Source organism: Ammospiza caudacuta, chromosome 11, assembly GCF_027887145.1.
Source record: "Ammospiza caudacuta isolate bAmmCau1 chromosome 11, bAmmCau1.pri, whole genome shotgun sequence".
NCBI classification, from domain to species: domain Eukaryota; kingdom Metazoa; phylum Chordata; class Aves; order Passeriformes; family Passerellidae; genus Ammospiza; species Ammospiza caudacuta.
In genome coordinates, this window is record NC_080603.1 from 6997400 (window position 1) to 7020545 (window position 23146).

Sequence of the window (23146 nt, forward strand, 5' to 3'; positions counted from 1 at the left end):
CTGTGGGGTGGACATGGTGAGTGAATCAGCCCTAGCAGTGGTCCAGGAATGCTGTTCAGGCTCAAGGGCTGGCTGATGTGGTCCAGGGAATTCTCAGTTTGTGAGCATGTCCCAAAGGATGAGGCTGATCCTGTACCTGGCAGCAAAGATGGGGACATGAAGGCTGGGACAGCACCCCAAGGGCTGCCCTTCATAGACCAAGCCATGCCCTCTGGCCCCAGGGGACAGGCCAGGAGTGACACAATGGGATGGAGAAGATTTGCAGAGGAAGTGGGAGGAGGCTGACTGCTAATCTCAGCATTTCTTCCGAGCTTCATACCAAAAATTTACCAAAAGTGCAGCGTGATGCTTCCTTCTGTCTGCAGGGCACGTATGGAGCTGTCTGGTCACTGCTGTTGGCTTTTTTTTTTTTTTTGCCAGATCATGTGTAAGACTCATTTACTGCCTTTCAACCCCACTGCCATTGCCAGGAGCACACAAGGGAGCGGGCAGGCACTTGGTGCTGAGAGCCAAGGGGCAACGGGCACCTCAGCAGCAGTTACTGGCAAACACACAAAACTCAGCTCTGGATCCAGCAGGGACTTTCTGAGATTAGTTCTGGGCAAGGCAGGGGGTGGGCAGCACAAAGAAAATCGCCTCTCCTGCCGCGTTTCAGCCCGCAGGAGAATTCAAATGTCACAACTTGGGAATTTTCCATCTGAAGCCCCTTGTAAAATGCAAAGCGCTTTGCTCCGACTCCCGCCTGCGGAAGGGTTCAGTGCCAAAGTGAAAGGCTTCCTAAAAATGGGCTGATCCAGGGAGGGGGGCGATTTAGGAGCTATTGAGAAACAAGGAAGGACAAACAGTGTTAGGTCATTGCTTCTGCAAACACAGCCAAGGCTGTTGCTCTATAAAAGGGGCAGAAAGTGGTTCCAGAGCCATCACAGACTTGGAGGGGACGGTCTGTGACCAAGGCTGCTGCACCCCTCCCACGGCACCCGACCCCTGCTCAAGCATGAAACTCGCACTCTTCACTGTGCTATCCCTTGGGATAGTGGGTAAGTGTCTGCTGAAAGCAAACTTTGGGGGAAGGAAGTCAAAACCTCTGTGTCCCCCAGGCAAGGCTGTTTCAGAGCTGCGGCGTACACCAGAGCAGGCAGCTGCAAAGGAACAGCCAGGACACAAGCAGTGCTTGCTTTGGCAGCCGTGGATCTGTCAAAGAGGATGGTGTTTTGATGTTACTGACAGCTTTGTGGGACGCAGGGAGGGTTGCAGCTGCCCACACTGCCGATGCCCACCCTGCAAGGAGGAGGGATGCTTGGGACAGGCTCCGCGCTCCGGCTGTCATGGGGCGAAGGGAAAAATCATCCTCTGTCCAATGCTGTGCTGGAAGAGGAGCACTGGCTCAGCCAGGGGGGAGAAATTATTGCAAGACATGCCTGTCAAGCTTGTGCATGTGTTTGGTTAAACTTGAGGGCAGTGACAGTAAAATAGAGCTTAAATAATGAAAGATGCTGTGCGCTTCCCACTCTGCTCCTGCACTGCTCTGTCCTGCTGCTGTAGCTGCACTTTGCTCAGGCTCCTGCCTATTTTATGCCAAATTTGTGCTGCTGCAGGGCTGGCTCTGCTTGGAGCAATTCTTTCCTCTTTCTCTGCTCACAGCTCTGGCAGGCAACAGGCAGGTAGCCGTGGCAAGGAGACTGCTGGCTGCACCTGGACAGGGAAAGAGGGATCTCCTTCCTGGAGTAGGCACCAGGTCTCTTCTGATCCCACTTAAAGTGTGGTGGTGATTAATGTCCTCTGTTAGGAAGTGCTCCCTGTGCCTCTGGCATCAGGAAGTCCTTCAGCACCTCTGCTGAATATTAGCATGCAAAGATGTTTTTTTAATGGTTCCTCCTCTTCTTCCCCTGCACAGAAAGAGACAAGAAGTCACCCAAAAGGTCTGTGACAGTGGCCAGGGGACTCAGGCTGCCATTGCCTTCCCAGTGTCACCAGTTCAGCTGGGGTGTCTCCCTCAGGATGTCCCCAGCCTCTGCCCCTGGCAGGATGCTTGCCAGCATTAGGTGACCATGGCTTTGTGCAGCCAAGACTTGAAAATTGTATGATGAACTTGGAAAACATATGAAAAAAGAGGTGGTGGCCACTGAAATTGAGGCTAAGGATTCTCCCTGTGGCCAAATTCAGCACCTCCACTGGGAGGCTCAGGAATCAGGTAAAGAGAGGCTATTTCTGAGATGAAGGAGGAAATGGAAATGACCCAGGTTAATCTGGAGGTGTTTGGAGGAAATGTGCCATCGAGGTTTGGAGGGAGAGCGGCGTGCAAGTGGCCTCTTGGTCTGCACAGCCCTGCCCAGAAGGGGCAGAGTGGAGGTGAAGTGACAGCACAGGCTGGCCACATCCTTGAACTGCAAGTTTCCAGCATTCCTGGCTTCAGGTTTCTGGAGGGGACATGAATCTGCATCTGCTGGAGGCTTTTGCTTTGTTCTCGTCCCCCAGAGCAGCCATTCAGCTGCTTTTGCTGCTTGGGGCACTCATGGAGGGACAGTGGTGGTGCTGTGGCATCTCTCAGGGGGCCAGTGGAGCAGGTGAGACAGAGGGACAGTTCAATAGATCAGATCATTCAGCTGCCAAGGAGGTGAGGGTGGCAGTGCACTGCACACAGCCTGGCCAGCTCAGAGCCGCTCCCCCTCTGGGGTTATTGGCACAGACACTGCTTCTGTGCTCCAACTTTTCTCTCTGTTTTTGCAAAGGCTTGAGCTTGATTTCTATTGAAGTGTGTGGATTTGTTCTCCTAATCTTGTGAATGTTGCTGTGAGTCCAGGCTGCTTGAATCTCAATAGTCCAGGGACAGGAATGATCATCCTAGATGTTCCTGATGGTGCACACATCAGGCAAGAAAGAAAGAAAGGACCTTCCTGTGTGGCTTGGGAGATCCTGCATGTAGCCATCACCCAAGGCCGTGACCACAGGGAAGCAGTGACCTTGTGCTCACAGGGAACCACTGACCTTGTGCTCACAGAGATGCTGTTCCTCTCCAATCAATGCCTTTCTACCTCTCTGAGACTTTATTTCTGGTTCTTTCTACAGCTCTGTGTTTTGCTGCTCCCCAAAAGCCAAGTGTCAGGTGGTGCACAATTTCCTCAGCAGAGGAGAAAAAATGCAATAGCCTGAAGGACCAGATGCAACAGGAGAACTTTGCTTTCAGCTGCCTGCAGAAAGCATCATACCTCGACTGCATAAAAGCCATTTCGGTGAGTGGGCAGCAAATTCCTCTGCTGGGAGGTTTCAGCAGCCTGTTACACCTGGAGATGGAGTTTCCTTTCTGGTTGTTACCTGTGATCCTCCTGTTATACACAAGGATCCAGGAGAGACTCTGGGAAGCGCTTTTCCTGGTCTTTGTTAATTGATGAAATCTCTTTGTTGTTTAGAACAGCGAAGCAGATGCCATTAGCTTGGATGGAGGTCAAGTTTTTGAGGCAGGCCTTGCTCCTTACAAGCTGAAGCCCATTGCTGCTGAGGTCTATGAACACAGTGAAGGTACATTTCCATGCCATTTTTAAAGCCAAATATTGGTAACAAACTGAGAGTGCAGAGGCCATCCCTTCCATGCAGAGTTCCCACTTATTTTGGTTGGGGGTCTAAGATATTGCCCCTGGTTTCCAGATCCCAGAGGGGAAGGCATGGGGGGGCAGTTCAGCAAAATGTGAATCATCACCCATGGTCACAGGGCCCAGTGCTCCATTTCTTGTCATTTGCTGCAGTGCAGGTCTCTGATCCCATGAGCAGAAATCATGGTCCTCCTGAAACGTGGCATAAAAATGGTCCCAGAGATCTTCTGCTTTCAGTGGCCTTGAACTCTGTGGGTAAAACACAGAGCTGGGAGGCACAGATGAGTTCTGTGATTTCCTGTGCAGTCATCAAGATAAGGAAAAAAAAAGATTGGGGTGGCAACAGCGTTACTTCTGGTTGGGAGGGACACCCAGTTGAGATCACTAAGACAAGAAATGCAGGCAATCCCCAGGAAAAAAGTGTTCAACCAAATTAGCTGATTGTTTAGAAGTGCAGCGCTCTGTTCCCTGAAACTGGGAGTTTACTAGGATTTGAAATGTCCCTAAGTCCTCTTTTCCCATTGCTCCATTCCTTTTTCCTGCCCTGCAGGCTCCACTACCAGCTACTATGCCGTGGCCGTTGTGAAGAAAGGAACAGGCTTCTCCATAGATGAGCTGCAGGGCAAGACCTCCTGCCACACAGGGCTGGGCAGGTCAGCAGGCTGGGTCATCCCCATTGGGACCCTCATCCACCGTGGGGCCATCGAGTGGGACGGCAAAGACTCGGGCTCCATCGAGCAAGGTGAGCCAATAGAGCTGGATAGGATGTGCCTGGGCTTGTCTGGCCCTTGCTGCTTGACCAAAAGGTGCCGGCTATGGTGTTTTCACCCCAGAGGCACCTTTGGCTGGCTGGATGCTGCAGCTGGGCGCATGGAGGCAAGTCCAGGCTTGCAGGAGCTCAGGATTACCTTGGCAGAGAAGCTTTAAGGTGATGGTGAAGGAAAGGAGTTGGTTCTGATGGAGAGTTTGGATCCAGAGCTTTATTCCTGGCCCAGGAATGCAGCAACAGCTCCAACAGAACTCTCAGACCACGTGGTTGCTGTTCCTTTTAACTCCAGGGAGAGAGGGAGGGAAGGAACACGAGGGACCACCAACCAGATAGGGGGGGAAAGTCTCAAGGGACAGAGGACACCTGGATGGCCCAATGTCTCCTCAGGAGTGGGGCATCTTTTGAATTCTGCCAATCACTCAATGCCCTTCTGGAATGCCAGGATTGACAGACAGCGCTCAGCAGGGGTCAGGGTATGGAAAGGAGGGATGATTGACACACCTGGCAGGGAATTATCAGGGAGGAACCTGGGGTATCTGAGGCAAACCATGACATCACACCGCAATGTCTGGTGTCATGGTGAAAGGGGTGACACCAAGTGTCAGGGTGGGAGCTCAGCCAGGGCTGGTGTCACAGTGAAAGGGGTGACACCAGGTGTCAGGGTGAGACTGGGGTGGGAGCTCAGCCAGGGCTGGTGTCACGGTGAAAGAGGTGTTGCCCAATCTTCTGTGGGGGTCCCAAGGTAGCTCACAGGAGACTGACATTTCTTGTGGGTCCTCTCCCTTCCCTGTTCTCCTAAAAGTGGATTTTTGACCAACTGTTGTTTGTTTCTCATCCGTAGCTGTGGCCAATTTCTTCTCTGCCAGCTGTGTCCCTGGTGCCACCACTGAAGCCAAACTGTACCGTCAGTGCAAGGGGGATGCCAAGACCAAAATGTCCCGTACGGGACCTTATTCTGGATATTCTGGAGCTTTTCAGTGAGTGACAGTTATTTTTCCTTTGGGAAAACATTCTAGCCTGACATATGCAAGTTTTTGTTGTATCAAGGAGGGCTGAGTTGGAATCATGGGTCCTGAGGAGACTGAATTGTTTCTCTGCCACTACAATTTCTTCCCTTCCAGCATAGCTTTTTTGGGGAAGATCATTGCTCTATGCCTGCAGTTTATGCCAAAAATAATTTGTTGAAACAGGAGATAGGGAGTCACAATGTCAGTTTTTCTAACTTCTCTTCTGTTCCTCCCACCTGCAGCTGTCTGAAAGATGGCAAAGGAGATGTGGCTTTTGTGAAACACACAACTGTTCAAGGTACACCTGCAAGATCCCTCATTTCTCCTCTTTCTGGCCCCACCTCTCTCTGCCACTCCATCCTGCAATTTGTCTACACTGTGCAGTTTTCATTCCTCTCCAGGCTCAAATGCTTCTTTCATCTTTTGAAAAAAGTTTGCACATTGTGAACTGACTCATCCTTGTTAATGAGAAATGGGATTATGGTGAATATTTTTCTTCTCTCAGTTCTTCTTTGTAGCTGAAATACCTACTTGGTACCAATCTCAGAGCCAGCTGTAATGTGAGCAACTGAGCAGGTCTCCCATCCCTCTGGAAGGGATTTTGGAGGGAATTCAGCCCACAGCAAGAGTTCACTAAGTCTGTGGAGACCAAGGGTGGCCTGGCACACCCAGGACTGCAGTGAGCTCAGTAGAGGGTCACCAAGGTGGTCATGGGGCAGGGATAACTGTCCTGCAAGGAGATGATCTGTAGGATGGGCTTGATCAGCCTGGGGACCAGATACAAGGGGAATTATTTTCCCCTTGAGGACAGTGAGGTAGTGGGACAGATTGTCCAGGACAGCTGTGCACTCTCCATCATTGAAGGATTTAATGACCTACCTGGAACATCCTGCTCTGTCCCTGCATTCACCAGGGATCTTCAAAAGTCCCTTCACTCTTGAATTCTCATGTAACCTCTTGATCTCAGTCCTGGGCTTTGTCTGCAGCCTTGACATTGATCACCTACTGGCCTTCACTGGCCATGTGCAGCTCCTGACCTGCTCAATCCATTTGTATGGGATTTGTAAACCTATTTGTACCCCTTTGTGCAGAAATCCTTGTACTGTTGGGTTAGTTATGGCAGAGGCTGAGGTGATCTCTCTTCCAAAGGCATTGCCTTCATATGCCCAAGATGACCCCATTGCAAGGGGGGTGCCTGCAACCTGTTTTCTGCTAAGAAATTACCCCAGAGCTTCAGCAGAAATAAATTAATTACAAATCTTCCCAAACTCACCTTTCTGTCTGTTTTTATGGTGGTGCAACTCATGGTTCCTCCCCTCCTTTAGAAAATGCCCCAGCAGAGAAGGATGAGTACGAGCTGCTGTGCCTGGATGGCACCCGCCAGCCCGTGGACAACTACAAGGCCTGTCACTGGGCCAGGGTTCCTGCTCATGCTGTTGTGGCTCGAGATGACAGCAAGGTCAATGACATCTGGAACTTCCTCTCCAAAGCACAGGTACCACCAATCTCTCCTTTCCTTCCTCTAACATCCCCTGGCCTCTGGTTTTGGTTGCTTTCTCCAGCTTTCCAAGAGTTTTGGTGTGGTTGTTTGCTGATTATTTTTCCCTTGTGGCAGGAAAAATTTGGTGTGGGCACAACCAGCACCTTCCACCTCTTTGGGCCACCTGGCAAGAAGGACCCAGCCCTCAAAGACTTGCTTTTCAAAGACTCTGCAGTACAGCTGAAGCAAATCCCATCACTGATGGATTCTCAGCTCTACCTGGGCTTTGAGTATTACAGTGCTGTCCAGAGCCTCCAGCAAGGTAGGCAGGACATCAAACACCAGTGTCATGTCAGCATGGGCTGTGTGGATCACTTGGCATTGGCAAATACAGCCACACAAAAACAACATGATTTTTTCAGACACAGACTCTATTATCTGCAAAATATTTTGTTTCAAATCACAGAACCTTCACAAACTTCACTTACATCAATAATAGAATTTGTTGTATCCAAACCCAAATCACCACACAGACAAATATGGAAAATCTACACAAAATCCACATCAGTTATTCAGCTGGTGGTAGAGAATTGGGCATGGTCAAACTGGTGTTTAGGAAAACCATTTCTGGGCTGTAAAAAGAAGGAACATCCCAGGACACCAGGTTCAGACACTTGAGGTAAACAATGTCCTTGATTTCCATCTAAATTCATCAAGCATTTTGTGATAGCTTTCTGAGAGTCAAACATCCCACAAAGGATCTCTGAAACCCACTTAGAATTCATAGTACAATTTATACTTCACTTCTGTTAAGTGATATTTATGGAAGGGGGTGAATGGACTTCACATAGCATCAAACCAGATTATTCAAGTGCTGTTCTACAGAAACATAACTAGGTTTCCAGTTCGGTGTGGTCTTAGTCTCATGGCTGTCTGGGCTGTAAGGAGTGCAGAAAATGTGGGACATATTTCAGGCAGCAATTTCAATTACTATTATCACACAGGTGTTTAGTGGTTGTGTAGTTCTAGCTAACAGAAATCTGCCTGAATGGCTTGTGTTATGCAGCAATTCACCTTTCTGACCTGTAAGTTGATTTTTGAGCCTTCTACAGCTCAAGAATCACTATTTTCTATTCTTGCCAGCCCAGGGCTTAATTAACAAGAACTCCTTGCCCTGAGCAGCAGCAGATTGGTGTATACAGGTGGTTTGTGGCCAAGTCCCTCACACCAGGATGTGATGGTGTTCACAGGGGTCCCAGGATGAGGGAAGAGATGAGAATCCTGACTCCATGTTTCAGAAGGCTGATTTATTATTTTATTATATATATTATATGAACAGAAAATGCTATATTAAAACTATACTAAAAGAATAGAAGAAAGGATTTCATCATAAGGCTTACAAGGAAAAGAAAGGAATCATAATAAAATCTTGTGACTGCTCACAGCCTCGACACAGGTGGCTGTCATTGGTCATCAAGTAAAAACAATTTCACATGCTGGGTAAACAATTCTCCAAATCACATTCCAAAGCAGCAAAACATGGGGAAGCCGAAGCTTCCCAGCTTCTCAGGAGAAAAGATCCTAATGAAAGGGTTTTTCAGGAAATAAGTCAGTGACACTAGGAGGTGGCTGTGCAGGGCTCATCCCTGCTTTCCCTGTTTTCCCTTTGCAGATCGCCTGAGCCCCAGCCGCAGGGACAACAAGATCCAGTGGTGTGCCATTGGCAGGGATGAGAAGAAGAAATGTGATGTCTGGAGCGTGATGAGCAATGGGGATGTGGAGTGTGTTGTGGCAGAGGACACCAAGGAATGCATCACAAAGATCATGGTACAGCTTTTTTCCCCTTTTCTTCTTTTACCTCTGAGCTCTGGAAAGCGCTGGCCTGGGGATGTGCAGCATTTCATTTCTGCACCTTTTCCATTTCAGAAAGGTGAAGCAGATGCCATCAGCTTAGATGGAGGCTTTGTCTACACTGCTGGCATGTGTGGCTTGGTGCCAGTGATGGCAGAGAGCTATGAGGGTAAGCACAGCTCTGTCTCAGGGTCCAGCTGGTGGGGAATGGGCTGGTGCCAAAGTGCTGGTTCTATTCTGGAATCTTACAAAGCAGCTGCAGTGCTGCATCCTGCAGAAATCACAGAATATCCTGGGTTGGAAGGGACCCACTAGGATCATCAATCCAACTCATGGCCCTGCACAGACACCCTGACGATCCCAGCCTGTGCCTGGGAGCATTGTCCAAAGGCTCCTGGAGCTCTGGCAGCTCAGGGGCCATGCCCATTCCCTGGGGAACCTGGGCAGTGTCCCACCACCCCACTCCTCTGGGGTAGGAACCTTTTCCTGATGTCCAACCTAACATAGGGTGCTCTGAGGCAACTCTGCCCACTATTGCATGTATTTTCATGAAAGCAAAACAACCATGGATAGTCAGGAACTCTGTTTTAATTAGGATGCCCTGGTCCTTTAGCACCAGCCTTGGTAAAACTGCTTGCTTTAGCTCAGAGGAGCAGCTGGAGGCTCTGCTTTGTTTCTGCTGATTCATAAGATGTTACTTGAAATGGTCACTTTTACAACAGAGTTTCTCCAGAAATTAGTGAGCTTGATTCTTCTTTTGGATTTGAGGTGTATTTAACTTAACATCTTCTTCTTCTTCCCTCCCACAGACAATCACTGTGAATCACAAGAAGAACCAGGTAATTCCTGCCAACAGAAGGACAGAAAACAGTCTAGAGGGATATAAGTAGAAAAGTAGATATGAGTCATGAGTGGAGAATAAATGGCCAGTCTCTACCCAAAGAGTGTCCAGTGTAGATATTAGAATTTTGGGAGATAGGTTTAGCAGTTGGGGGGAAAATTAGGGGCTGCAATAAGATCAAGGTGAAACATTTGGTAGTGGCAGAGATTGGTGTGGTCACACTATAACAGTGTCAGGGCTGTGAACAGAGGAAGAGGGGCTGGGCTGCAGCATTAGGAGATTGTTCTTTCTAGAAATGGAAAGGAGAGAGGAGGGGAGCATTTTGTTCTTTGCTAAGGAGAGAATAAGAAATCAGGAGTGGATACAAAATCCTCATTTGTGCTTTGCCTTCTCATAGGCTTCTCATATACCCAGATATCAGAGCTTTGGAGGGCAGGGAAATGTCAGGGATAATAATTTCCCAGGAGTGTGGTGGAAGTAGATGCATCACATCTACAAACTCTTCCATTGTTGCTGCCTGCCCAAGTACTTATAAGCACAAAGTAATTCTGTGCTGTTCATAGGTGCCCTTTCCCAAGTGAAGCCAGTGCTCTCTCCTAAGGGATTACAGTGGGATCCTTGGGTCAGGCCTCAATTCTTCTCTATTTTATCTTCTGAAGCAACCTACTTTGCTGTGGCTGTTGTGAAGAAGTCTGACAAGGACATCAGCTGGAACAACCTGCAGGGCAAGAAGTCGTGCCACACCGCAGTGGGGAGAACTGCTGGCTGGAACATCCCCATGGGCCTGATCCACAACAGGACAGGCAACTGCAACTTCGGTGAGTCCAATTTGGAACCCATCTCTTTGAGCTGGGAATCTGTTCACAAAAAAATCTTTTACCATCCTTCATGGGGTTTTCATAGTTTCTTGTGCCTCGAAGATTCCCTCTTGGAGGGAGGAAATGGAGATGCTGTTATTTAAGGTTTCACTGAGCAAAATTTTAGGCATTTGGCATCCACTTCAGAGTATGATATGGCACCTCAGCTGCTTTGGGGGTCTTTGCTTTTTTTTCACATCTCTCCCCTTCCTTTTGCAGCAGCCCAAGAGGTGTTCCCAAAAAGGGAATGTGGGCTGCCCCACATGGGCCTGGTGCTTGTGCAAGGTGTGGAGTGGGGATAAAAGATGAAACTGAAAGGGAGGGGAAGGGCTGAGAACAGGGGACAGAGGCTGATCTTTAAGAAACTTAATCTGACTGCCTAAGACTTCATTGAGAGTTATGGTCCAACAAAAATAATTTGGAAACATTATCAATGTTAACAAGCAAGACAAAGTAAGCATATAATTATTAAAAGGAAGTCACTAACTACATGAAGATATTAGTGTTAGTAAGTTTTATTCTTAGCGTCTCTATCCTCCTGCCTTCCTTTTCCATTGTCCCTTCTACCCCAAGAGCTCTGACACTGCTGCCAAATGCACCTCTGCTGACCCCTAAAGGCTGTGGAGGCTCGGGCTGGCTCTGTGGGAGCTGGGAATGGTTTGCAAGCAAAACATTCCTCTTTTTATTCCAAGATAGTACCTCTTGCACTTGAGCCTTAGGCCCTGCTTCATCACAGATTCATGGAATGGTTTGGGTGGAAAGGGACCCTAAAGCCCATCCCATTCCACCCCTGCCATGAGCAGGGACACCTTCCACTAGCCCAGGTTGCTCCAAGACCAATCCAGCCTGGTCTTGGACATTCCCAGGGATGCAGGGGCAGCCACAGCTTCTGTGGGCAACAACAACAATAATTATCAATAATAACAATAATTATCAACAATAACAGGACCCAAGTTCTATGGTCAAACCTGGATGCACGTGATGTGCTGCCCACTAAGTCATGCTCCTTCTCCCACCCCATTTCCAGCTCCCCAGTGAGCGAGAATGTGTTATTACAATAAAACCTAACTTCTCAGGGCAGGAAAAGTGAATTTCTCCTATCCCTGCCTCCAGATGAATACTTCAGCCAGGGCTGTGCTCCCGGGTCTCCTCCCAGCTCCCGCCTCTGCCAGCTGTGCAAGGGCTCAGGGGGGGTCCCTCCGGAGAAGTGCGTTGCCAGCAGCCACGAGCAGTACTATGGATACACCGGAGCTTTGCGGTACGTGCTGGGACAGCCAGGCTGCCTCAGGGCCCTAGGGCTGCTCACAGAGGACAGGCCACAGCTGAAGCACAGCCTCATGTCCACACAAACTCTTTTTCTCCATTACACCACTGAAAGGGCATGTCTCTGTAATTCTATACATGCTTTTTCTTTGCTTTCTGAAAATTTGTGTGAGATATCCCCATTCTGTAAAACGCATGTCCTGGTGCTTCCAGGAAAACCTGGAGAGGCACAAGCCCTGCCACAATGGCAGAAGTACTCCTCTCTTAACATAAATAAGGAGTGTAAAGGCTGTGTTTCAGATATATTTAAAATATTTGTGGCAGGGCTTCTAGACCTGGATGTCCTTGGAGATCAATTGTACAGAGTAGACTCAAGTCTAAATCAAATCTGTGGGAAAGGGACAGGATTCAAGCATTTACATCACTAGCCTCTTTTTGTACTTCCCAGGTGTCTGGTTGAGCAGGGGGATGTGGCCTTTATCAAGCATTCCATCGTTGAGGAGAACACTGATGGTACGTGGTCAGGGCTGCCTTCCCCATCTGCATGATTGCTTATGTGGTGTTGAGGCTGATGTCCTGCTATGCAAGCACTCTGAATCTTCAAACCCATTCTCTTTATAGGCAAAAATACAGAAAGCTGGGCCAAAGATCTGAAAATGGACCAATTTGAGTTGCTGTGCACTGATGGGCAGCGGGCAAATGTCATGGATTACAGAAGATGCAACCTGGCCAAAGTTCCTACCCACGCTGTGATGGCACGTCCTGAGAAAGCACGCCAAGTCCGTGAGATGCTGGAGAACCAAGAGGTTTGTAGTGCTGAGAGTAGAAGAAATGTTGTGGGGCTGCTCTGATTTTCTCCAAGTCAGTGTGAGGTGGAAGCTTTTACCCCTTGGCCTCCCCCTTCCTCCATCCCTTCCCAAGTGCTCCTTCTCCTCTGCCACCTTAGCAAACACACCTTTAGGTAGCAGTGGGATTACAGCAGCTGTTGCTGCTGTCACACTGTACTTGTGTGACATGATTTTATCACCTCCTTTCCTGTCTCTGCTCCTGCTGGGCTGTTTCAGAAACTCCTTTGTGGTGCCTGGTCTGTGCCACAGCTGGGTCAGGCTCAGCCCCAACATCGGGCTCCCTGCACATGCAGAGCTGACCAGAACCAGGCTGGACTATCTCTGTTTCTCCCTGCAAACTTTAATATTGGCTCCACCATCAGGGTCTGGTGAGAGGTCTGGTCTTTTGCTTCTACTCATGGTTAAGTTGCAGGACCTGCTGGCAGCATCTCTGCACACAGGGACATGTTAAAATGAGAAAAGAAATGTCCCTCCCAGTGAGCAATCCCTCCTCTAAGCATACAGACAGAAGGTTCAATCCTAAATTTCCAGAGCCTGGCTTGAGGCTTCCCAGACTGATGGTGAAGAACCAGGATGAAGTAGGCCAGCTTTCTATTTCTCTCCTCTTTGTGCCTTTATTTCAGAGGCTGTTTGGACCAAAAGGAACCAGGAGAGATGATTTCAATATGTTTGCATATGAATCCAAGGATCTCCTGTTTAAAGACCGGACAAAGTGCCTGATCAGTCTCCGTGATGGAATCTCGTACAAGGAATTCCTTGGAGATAAATACTATGCTTCACTTGCCAGCCTCAACACCTGCAATCCATCAGGTAACTGGAACAGCCCCAGAGGAAGTCCTGAAGTGCAGTTCTTACCTTGCAGGCATGAGCAGTTTCTTCTGGAACTGTGTTTTCAATGCCTTTAAAGGAAGAAAATGTCAATATTCTTTTCTCAAAGTTCATTGGGTGAACTGAGAACAGATTTAAAATCTGCTGCTCTGGCAGCCACGTGAATAAAAGATTTTTCCTTACCTTTAGGAAATAGAGACCCCCCCTCCGAGCCAGCAGTGTGGGATTTGTGGTTAAAGCTCTTTTTTTGTGTCACACTGTGGATTTTCCATGGTGTGACACTGTTGGCATGGCTGGGTGTGTGCTGGTGGGACGGGAGTGTTTAAAAGCAGGATCTGAACTTCTCCCTGTCCTTTCCCTTTCCAGATCTTCTCCAGGTGTGCACCTTCCTTGCAGACAAGTAGTGAGATGCGAAGGATCCTCGAGGTGGGGGAGAAAACCTCAAGCCATGACTCCTCTTGTGCCCTCAGCAGCAAACACTGACCCACGGAGGGCCCTCTGCCTTCACTGCTTTCTCTGCCCTCCCTCATCACTCTGAAAGTAGCTCTTTGACACTTTACAATTCTCTGCTGCCAGCACAGCAAAAAATAAAATTTAAAATCTAAAAAAGTGTCCTGAGATTTTTCCAAATGGTCCTTAAGCCCATTCCTTCCTCAATGCCTCTCATTGTAGTACAGTGACAGACACCAGCGTGGCTCTTGTCACTTACTGCTGCCCTTTAGGGAAATTTCTTGCACCATTTGCCAAAGCAAAATGGATTGAATATACCCTGGAGCCTAATTAACAGATGCTTTGTACTCTCTGTGCTTTTGCTTTACACAGATTATCCCATTGTCCCCCTGGCAGGTGAGGGTTCCCCAGTGTGGCTGGGACACAGGAAGAGGGACAATGTTTGTGTCAGGGAAGATGAAGGAGGAATAAAACCCACTCCAAACCAAAATAATACAGTGGGAGTAAGATGGGAGGTGTGAACAGAAGCTGCTGTGTCTCAGATCTCAGCTGGTTGGCTCTGAGTCCCTCCCAGCAGGCAGGACATGTATTGATGGGGAGAGTCCAATCAATCTCTTTTACTTTCTGGAAAAATCTAGGATTTGCTCAGGAACTTATTTGTTTTAGCAGTCTGTCTGGTTTTGTGCTGCTGACCTGAAAACAAACATGTAGCTTGTTTTGCCTGATTCTGAACCACTTTAAAATAAAAAGGCAAGGCAAAAAGGGCTGCTGAAACTCTCTGCTCCAGAGGAACAGCCAGGGTGTCCCAGTCCTGGAGCAGCCTGGGCTCATCCAGGGTGTCCCAGTGCTGCTGTCAAGGCAGGCATGGAGGAGATGCTGAGAGCACAAAGCTCCTGGCTTTGAGGGAATGAATATTTTAATGATTTTTGGATGCATATGCTAAGTGTGGTGAGAAGTCCAGCAGCCTGGCTGAAAATCCCCCTGGATGGCAGAAATGCAGAGCATGACAGGAAAGGATGAAATGTAGTCCCTCAGTTTATATAGGATGAATTACACTGGACAGGTGGGTTTTTTTAACCCATTCTTCAAAATTAGCAAAGAAAGAGAATGAGTGCCTCTAACAGGCTGTTTCTACAATTCAGTTAGAGAACTTTCCCCAAAAAAAGCTGCACCATCTGCATTTCATGTCAGGTGTAAGCTCTTGTCCCATAGGTAGAAGGCATTAAAGGATGAAAGGAATCTCACTGGAGGGTCATTCAAGCTGGAGGGACCTCTGGGGGTCTCCAGTCCCATCTCCTGCTCAAGGACAGTGTGAAAAATGCCAATCACTTGTTTTTAGAATTTTAAAAGTTTAATAGTAATAAAATGGTTATAAAAATAGTCATATAATTAGAGTAATAAAAATTTGGACAATTGGAATTAGGACAATACGAGACAATAAAAACAACGAGTTACAGACAGTCCAGGTACCTCTTTCTGGGCAAAATAAGCCTGAAAAAGGACCCACATTACCAGAGGATTAACCCTTAAAAACAATAACCTGTTGCATATTCATACATCTCATACATGATGCATAAATTCCATTCAAACACAGGATTCTGTCTGGTCAGTGTAAACTTCTTCCTCTGAATCCTGACAGCATCTTCAGGGCTGAATGAGGCAGGAAGAACTCGGTAAGAGAGCAATAAATTCTTTTTCTCTGAAAGACTTAGGTGTCCTGTGGCTGCTACCTCACTGTGAGTCTTAAAAAAAGTATCCTACATAGCATAGTTTCTATTTTAACATTCTGGTATAACCTAAAACTACATTTAACACACTACTTAAGAAAATTAATACAGCATAACTTTCTAACACAACACATATAATATTCATTTTAATGTTCGTAAAAAGCCAATCATAAAATACACATTTTTCACACTGTCCCTCTGTGCTGGGACCTGTGAGACACCTCCAGTTCTGGGCCCAGCAATTCAGGAGGGACAAGGAAGGGCTGGAGCGTGTCCAGGGAAGGGAATGGAGCTGGGGAAGGGAATGGAGCACCAGGAGAGGCTGAGGGAGCTGGGAAGGGGCTCAGCCTGGAGCAAAGGAGCCTCAGGAGGGACCTTGTGGCTCTGCACAGCTCCTGACAGGAGGGGACAGCTGGGGGGTCAGGCTGTGCTCTCAGGGAACAGGGACAGGATGAGAGGGAACAGCGACAAGTTGTGCCAGGGGAGGTTTAGGTTGGACATTGGAAAATTTCTTTGCAGAATGAGCTGTCCAGCCCTGGCCCATCTGCCCGGGATTTAAAATCCCCGTGTATGCGGCACTTCGGGGTCAGAGAGCCTTTTGCACTCTAAACCACTCCATGCCTCTCCAGGCTCCTGAGGTGAGAACTACAGCTCCCATCAGCCCCCGCGCCTGCCCTTCCCGCCGTGCGGCGGGGCCGGAGGCGGAAGCGCGGCGTGGCCACGAGTGCGGACCATGGCGGGCGGGCTGGAGCCGCACCTGGCGGCGCTGCGGCGGGAGCTGGGCGGCCCCGCCGTGCTCTCCGTGCTCGTCGCGCTCATCGCCGTCGCCATCACCTTCCGTGAGTTTCGGGAACCTCCCTTTCCCCCCGCCCCGCGGGCTGCTGAGGGCGCGGCGGTGCCGGCAGCGGCGGGCTCGGGTGTCCCCTCATCCTCCTCATCCTCCTCATCCTCCTCATCCTCGTCTGCTCCTCTCTCCCGCAGTGCTCTGGCGGTTCGTGCAGGGCAGGAAGAGCAGTCGCAAGGCCGTGCTGCTGCTGGGCCTCTGCGACGCGGGGAAGACGCTGCTCTTCGCGAGGGTGAGCGGGGAGCCCCGGTGAAGGAGTTCCCTTTAGTTCGGTTTTTAATCTTTTAATGAAAAGATTGAAAGTTGGGGTTTACAGGGCTAAGGAGGGATGGAGAGCAAGTTTTGTCCACCACGGAGTGTCCAAAGAAATTGCGTTTTGGTTTGAATTTGTCATGGTAAAAGGTTTAGGGATACTTGACCTCACGGCAGTGTGCAGCTCCAATCTCTGGGAGCAGGGACAGCACCCCAGGGAATGGCTGGAGCTGTGCCAGGGGAGCTGAGGTTGGAGATCAGGGAAACATTCTTCCCCAGAGGGTGCTGGGCACTGAACAGGCTCCCCAGGGAATGGGCACAACCCCAAGGCTGCCAGAGCTCCAGGAGGGTTTGGACAATGCTGTCATACCCAGGGTGGGATTGTTGGGGTGTCTGTGCAGGGCCAGGAGTCGGGCTGATCATCCTGGTGGGTCCCTTCCAACCCTGGATATTCTGTTACTGTTGAGTCTGAAAAAGAAAGGGGCACAGCCATGGAAACTCTGAAGGATTTGTTAGCACACTCTCTTCCTTCTTATTTAGTGGAGATTCACAATTTAAATATGTATTTATTTTCCTAATGACCATTTATTAATTAACTGGAGAAAGCGACCCCAGGTGTAGTTCCCTGCAGGAACCTGAGATCAGATCTCTGCTGCCCGTTACCCTGTGGGACCATTTGAGTTCCTGAGGAGTCTGAGGGTGGTGCTGGTTTGGGCTGGGCTGCCTCTCAGGCCGTGGTTCTGAGGCTGTGCCTGTTCCCCCAGCTGCTGTCGGGGCGCTACCGGGACACCCAGACCTCCATCACTGACAGCTCTGCAGTCTACAGGCTCAGCCAGGACAAGGTGAGTGCCCTGCCCCTGCCCTTTTCCTGCTCCCCCTCCTAAACCTGGGAATTTCTGTGCTGCTCAGGCCCCAGTTTGAGTGCAGGACAGGATTTTTCCAGGCCATGCATACTGAGAAAGAAATACTGGGATGTGCAATGCATAACTGGGTTCCACAGGCTCTTTTTTCTTTGCTTGTAAAGTAGGGAAACATTTCTGACTGAAAACCACACCTCTGGGGGTTTCACTGTTCTGTTGCATTGGTTTATTTCCTCAGCAGTAATTTCTGTTTCTGCCAAGAAAACGTGGAATTCAAAGTTTTATCAGGTTTAAGCAGAGGCTCCAGCTGGACTTTATATGGTCCCAGAAAGGATTTTGTTATTTTTAGGTTCCCAGATCTGGTTGTTTTTAGTTTTTGGCAGTTCTTTCATTTTGGAAATCTCCTGTGCTGGATGCACACGTGGCAGGGAGAGCAGAATGCTGGCAGCACTTTAACTGCTGGTGAATTGTGAAAGCAGAGGCAGGATTTGTGGCTTCACCTTCTCAGTCATTCTTAACAACAGTGATAATAAGGAAAAAACTTTGTACAATAATGTGCAGGGTTTTTGAAAATTTTTTTTCCATTTTTCTGTTTCTTTAATTAAGCAGACAAGTATCTGCAAGGCAGATTGCTTTTTTGATTGTTTTTTTAACCATGGCCAAGTTTTCCAGTAAAATCCAGGAGCAGTGGGCTGCTGCAGCCTTATCTGGAGAGCAGTGACGTGGCCCTGCTGGGCCCTGTGTTCTCTGCCACCTCCTGCCTTTCCTGGGAAGGAAAACCTCTGCAGCCTCCAGTTAAAAAAGGCTCTTGCAAAGTCATTTTTGTGTTATTCCCAGCAAGGTTTGGTGCATTTAGGGAGGCTCGGTGTGTGTGAGTAGGTGAGGCTGTTGTGCTCTGTGTCAGGGCAGGTGGGGCTGTGCCTTCAGGACACAAATCCAGGGTCAGACTGCTTTTCCCAGTCTGTGATCACAGTCACCCCCAGATCAGGTGTTGTTAATTCCTCCTTGCCTGTGTTCCAGAGCACCAATGTGACCTTGATCGACCTTCCAGGCCATGAGAGTCTGAGGCTGCAGTTCCTGGAGAGGTTCAAGGCTGCAGCCAGGTAACCTGGAGGGGATCAGCAGGGCAGGAGGAGGGGACAGGTGATCCTTTGGAAAGAAATAAACCAAATGATGGTGCTGGGAATGCTGTGAGCTGGCCTGGTGGTGCCCCTAGAGTCAGAGCTCTGCTGTGGGGGGATGCTGCTGGTTAATTTTTGCTTTGCCTTCATGGGATATCCTGAGTGGGAAGGGGCCCACAGGATCGTGGAGTCCTGACCCTGCACAGGACAATCCCAAAATCGCACCATGAATTTCTTACTTGCCTGTGCTTGTGGTGCACCAGGACGCAAAGCCGCTGCAGCAGGGAGGTCTGGGGGGTGTGGGATATCCTGGGGCAGGGGGATATCCTTGGAGACAGGGGAAGAATTCCTGCTGGAGTTGGAGCTGGCCATGGGATGTATTTCATCCAGCACACGCTGCCAGTCTGCGCTTGGGCTAGCTGAGACCAGATGTAGAGATCTCAGCCCGGGCTGGAATACCTGCAGGGAGAGGTGACTGCAGAGCTCCATCCCCATCCCCTGTCCTTGCCTGTTGCCCCAGAGCCATCGTGTTTGTGGTGGACAGCGTGGCCTTCCAGCGGGAGGTGAAGGACGTGGCGGAGTTCCTGTACCAGGTGCTGGTGGACAGCACCGTGCTCAGGAACGCGCCCGCGCTGCTCATCGCCTGCAACAAGCAAGGTACCCTGGGCTGGGCCTGCAGGGCTCCCTGCTGCACCTGGGGGCTGGCATTGCAGCAAAAGGAGGGCTGGAGTTCAGGTTTAAACCCTGACTACTCAGCTGGAGTGTTAAACTCTCACTTGGGAGAGCTGCAGTTCTTTGGGTGGGTGTAGGTGATGCAGGTGGATTTTGTGTGGCTTTTTGTTTCTGCTGGCTTTGTGCAGAGCTGTTCCTCAGTCTCCATCCAGGCAGCAGGAAATAGGATCAGCTCAAACACAGTGAACTACCCCTATACACTCAGCAGCTTCAAAGTTACTATGTTCAGCTGCCAGAGTTCCATGTTTTCTCTGGAGTAGCCTGAATTCCCAGCTACTAAAAAAGACTGATTTTCAGATCCCTACAAATTCTGCAGTGAAAATCTGGATCCCTGTGTAATAGTGGGATGTTTTGGGGCAGTGTCAGATCTGGGTTTTGTAATTATTTCTTGCCCTAACTCATGGCTCTGTGTGCCACGAATGGAAAGCACAGGACAGGAGGGAGTGCTGGTGCATCAAACCCATCCTCTGAAGTATCTTCCTGCCCAGAAAGAAGAAATTAATTCCCTGTATTGTGTCAGATTGTTAAATTGTTCCCATTCACGCCTGCTATCCCAAATCTCCAGCATCCCTCATCCCACTGCAGGCACAGCTGTCCTTGTCCTGGTAGCTCCAGTGACTGCACAGTGTGAACTGGCCTTACTTTAGGGGGAGGAACAAGGTTCTGAATTCTGACAACCAAAGAGCTGATTTCCTTATTTTCTCTCCAGATGTCACAATGGCAAAATCAGCAAAACTCATCCAGCAACAGCTGGAGAAAGAGCTGTAAGTATGGAATGGGACCTCAATCCCTCTTGTCCTTTTTCTCTTACCTCAGTGAGCTCCCTTGAGTTCCCTGTGGAACTGGGAGCATTCTGTTTGGTCTGGGGCTTGGCAGTGCTGGGTTTGCATTGAACTCCATGGTCTCAGAGGGCTTTTCCAAGCTGAATGATTCCCTGGATCTATAGCCCCTTTGGCCAGCAGACGGCAGCAGGGCTGTTTGTGCTGTGCCTCCTCCAGGCTGAACACTCGACCTCCTGCCTTTTAGCACAGGAGTTAGTTGCCACACATTCACATTCTGCAGGAAAATAAGCAATAAATTGCTTGTTCTGATGTTGAGCATTTGCCAACTACCTGTGTGTAGGTGTTGGATTTCTAGGGAGTTGTTGTGCCCTGTTACGCACTGTTATTCCAGTGCAAATTGGGATAAGGATATCATCATTATCATCTGATTTCTGCTGTCCTTTATTACAAAACCAAACCTGAGTGCCCTCCTACTCCCCTGAGCCTCACAGGGCAGTGCTGGGCCTTGTGTCCCTGGTGTAGCTGGCATGCTGCTGTCACCCCAAACATCCCAGAGCCGTGGTGCAGGTGATTCTCCCCTGGTCCCCAGTTCCTGACCCTTTTCCTTCTCTCCCTGCAGCAATACCCTGCGGGTGACACGCTCTGCAGCCCCCACCAGCCTGGATGGCTCAGCCACAGGGGGCCCTGCCCAGCTGGGGAAGAAGGGCAAGGACTTTGACTTCTCCCAGCTGCCCATGAAGGTGGAGTTTGTGGAGTGCAGTGCTCGAGGCAGCAAGGGAGAGGAGGGAGAGGCTGACTTGGAGGCCCTCCAGAAGTGGCTGGTGAAGGTGGCCTGAACACAGATGGACAGGGATGGGGGGCTGAAGGGGAAAAGATGGTCTGGAGCACTCAAATCTCACCTTGATGTAAAAAGATGGAACTTCAGCTGGAAGTCAGCACTGTGGTGTCTTCTTCTGCTGCTCATGGGCTTGGGAGAGACCTGATAATTGCTGGTGTGATTCCCTCTGGCTGTCCCTTCATGCTGCAATGTTTTTATCCTCTCCCCTCTTCCCTTGCCCTCCTCTGGGCTGCTGAACCTCTGGGTTTGTTTTTTTTTCCTTGATCTTTAAGCTTTTTTTTGGTAGTTGCCGAGCAAATCAGGAAGGAGTGCAGTGGCAGGTGAGTTTTAGAGGCTGGAGTGAGCCTTTTGTTTCCTGCCATGGTTTAGACCCCTGTTGCCCCTCAGAGCCCTGACCACCTTATGGCTGGGGCTGCTGGGGAGCACTGCACAAGCTCCCTAAGTTGGGCAGGCATTGAGAGAGTACAAAAAGCTGTTCTCCTCTTTGTGTCTGCCTTCCCATTGTTCCAGACTGGTGCAGCCCCATTTCTGTTGGGCAGGAGTAGTGTGAAATGTCCAAACCAACCCTGCTTTACTGCTTGGGCCCAGCTCTGTGCCCATGTCTGCTGATTTCCTCTCTTGATCAGCTCCTGGGAGTTTTTCTTCAGCTGAGGGCTGTTCTGAAAGCTTCACTCTGCTTCTCCTCCCACAGCCAGGAGCAGAGTGGCAGAGCTACAGGGGGTCATGGCAGGAAACTGTGAGATGGGCACACTTTCAGACCTGTACCTGCAGCTGGGACCTGCCAGGCGTTTGCTGTGCAGTCTCCTGCTGCAGGAAGGTCTTGCTTTGTGTATCATTAATTAGTCAGCACTTATGGCACAGTGAGAGGGAAAGCCAAGGAGCTGCCAGCACGTGGGTGTGCTTCCTCCTTGTGGCAGAGATGCTCAAGGAAGAGGGGAAAGAAATTGGAGATTTTCCCAGCTTGTGTCTCACTGCGCATTGCAGAGTCCTAGTGCAGTGGCATTTTCTCTTTGTGGCTTCCCCTGTTGTTTTAGGGGAAGGGGCTGGCTCCTGGCAAACCCTTTTGTAGTTTGTAGCACTCTCTCCCCTGTGATTTGAGTCCTCCTTCATCCCTCAACTCATCTGTTATGTTCTTTTCCTTCTCTGGGGCTTTCCCTGCCTCCCTGCAGCATTGCCAGGTGTTGGGAAGAGCAGGAACAGCCTTGAGCAAAGGCCTGTGCCTGTAATGAAGCTGGTCCTTGCATTTCCAGCCTCGGGAGCCATCCATGCAGGGGAGGGTTATATTTACCAAACATGTTACATTCTTCTGTTTCCTGCAGGCAGAGTCCTGTTGGAACGTGTTTGTCATGCTTTGAACTCCTTTAGCTGGAGGTCTTGGGCTGCCTGCTTCAAATCCATAATGCTGAAATGATTTTGGGCAAAAAATTGCTGTTTCCTGATGTGATTGTTCTTGCAGAGATGCAGAAGCCAAGCACCAGCCTCAGCTTAAGGGGGGAGGTACCATGAGGCCATGGTGGGTTTTAAGTTATTATTTTTAAAAAAATATTCCTTAAGTAAATTCTTTTATGCTTAAATGTTTGTTCTCAAGTCTTGCTTCAGTCTCTGTGTTTGCCTTGGCTCTTCCCAGTGCTATCAGATCCACATGGATGGGGCTCAGCTCCTGCTCAGCACAGTGCTGGGCATCAACCTTCCTACTCTGTGGCCAGCTCTGTGTTGTCAAAAAACTTTATTTTCTGCACACAGAGGGCTTTGGGGTTGGGGTATTTTTTTTTGGTTTTGTATTTACTTCTTGGTCTGAATAATTGAGAAATTGATCATCACATAGCAAAAAACGCCCACAAATCATAATTAAAAGGCACTTTGGTGGTGTGCACAGGAAAGCTCCAGCCAGCTGTGGTGGCTGTGGTGGCAGAGCAGCACTGCTGTGCCCTGGAGGTGGCTGTGGCACCCTGTGGCTGTGCTGGATGCAGAGGAGATGCCTCAGCTTTCCTGGGCTGGGGAGTGGCTGCACAGCCATGGCTGAGCTGGGGCTGTGCCCAGAGCACAACTCCAGGAGTTTTTTGGGCCTCACTCCATGGTTTTTTTAAATATTTAAATACTCAGGGCTGGTTTTCCCCAGTGGCTGAGGGAAGAGAGCAGAACTGGAAAGTCTGAGTGTTGTTTTCTTGTTTTTCTTGATTCCCCAGTCAGTTCTGTGCTTTGTTCTTTG

The 23146-nt window shown here is 49.4% G+C and overlaps 1 protein-coding gene across 1 annotated transcript; it reads left to right on the top strand.

Annotated features, from left to right (window-relative positions):
* Positions 1-877: 877 nt before the first annotated feature.
* TF (transferrin) lies at positions 878-22446 on the top strand. The gene is made up of 24 exons (XM_058812495.1): positions 878-1037; positions 3067-3230; positions 3408-3516; positions 4138-4329; positions 5198-5333; positions 5606-5661; positions 6689-6858; positions 6979-7165; positions 8516-8670; positions 8770-8863; positions 9504-9533; positions 10195-10353; positions 11506-11650; positions 12104-12168; positions 12277-12461; positions 13127-13313; positions 13698-13734; positions 16160-16347; positions 16490-16584; positions 17369-17446; positions 18485-18567; positions 19106-19242; positions 20027-20081; positions 20719-22446. The coding sequence occupies exons 1-24, from the start codon at positions 995-997 to the stop codon at positions 20933-20935; spliced, it is 2967 nt and encodes a 988-aa protein (XP_058668478.1). The 5' UTR covers positions 878-994; the 3' UTR covers positions 20936-22446.
* The last annotated feature ends 700 nt before the right edge of the window (positions 22447-23146 follow it).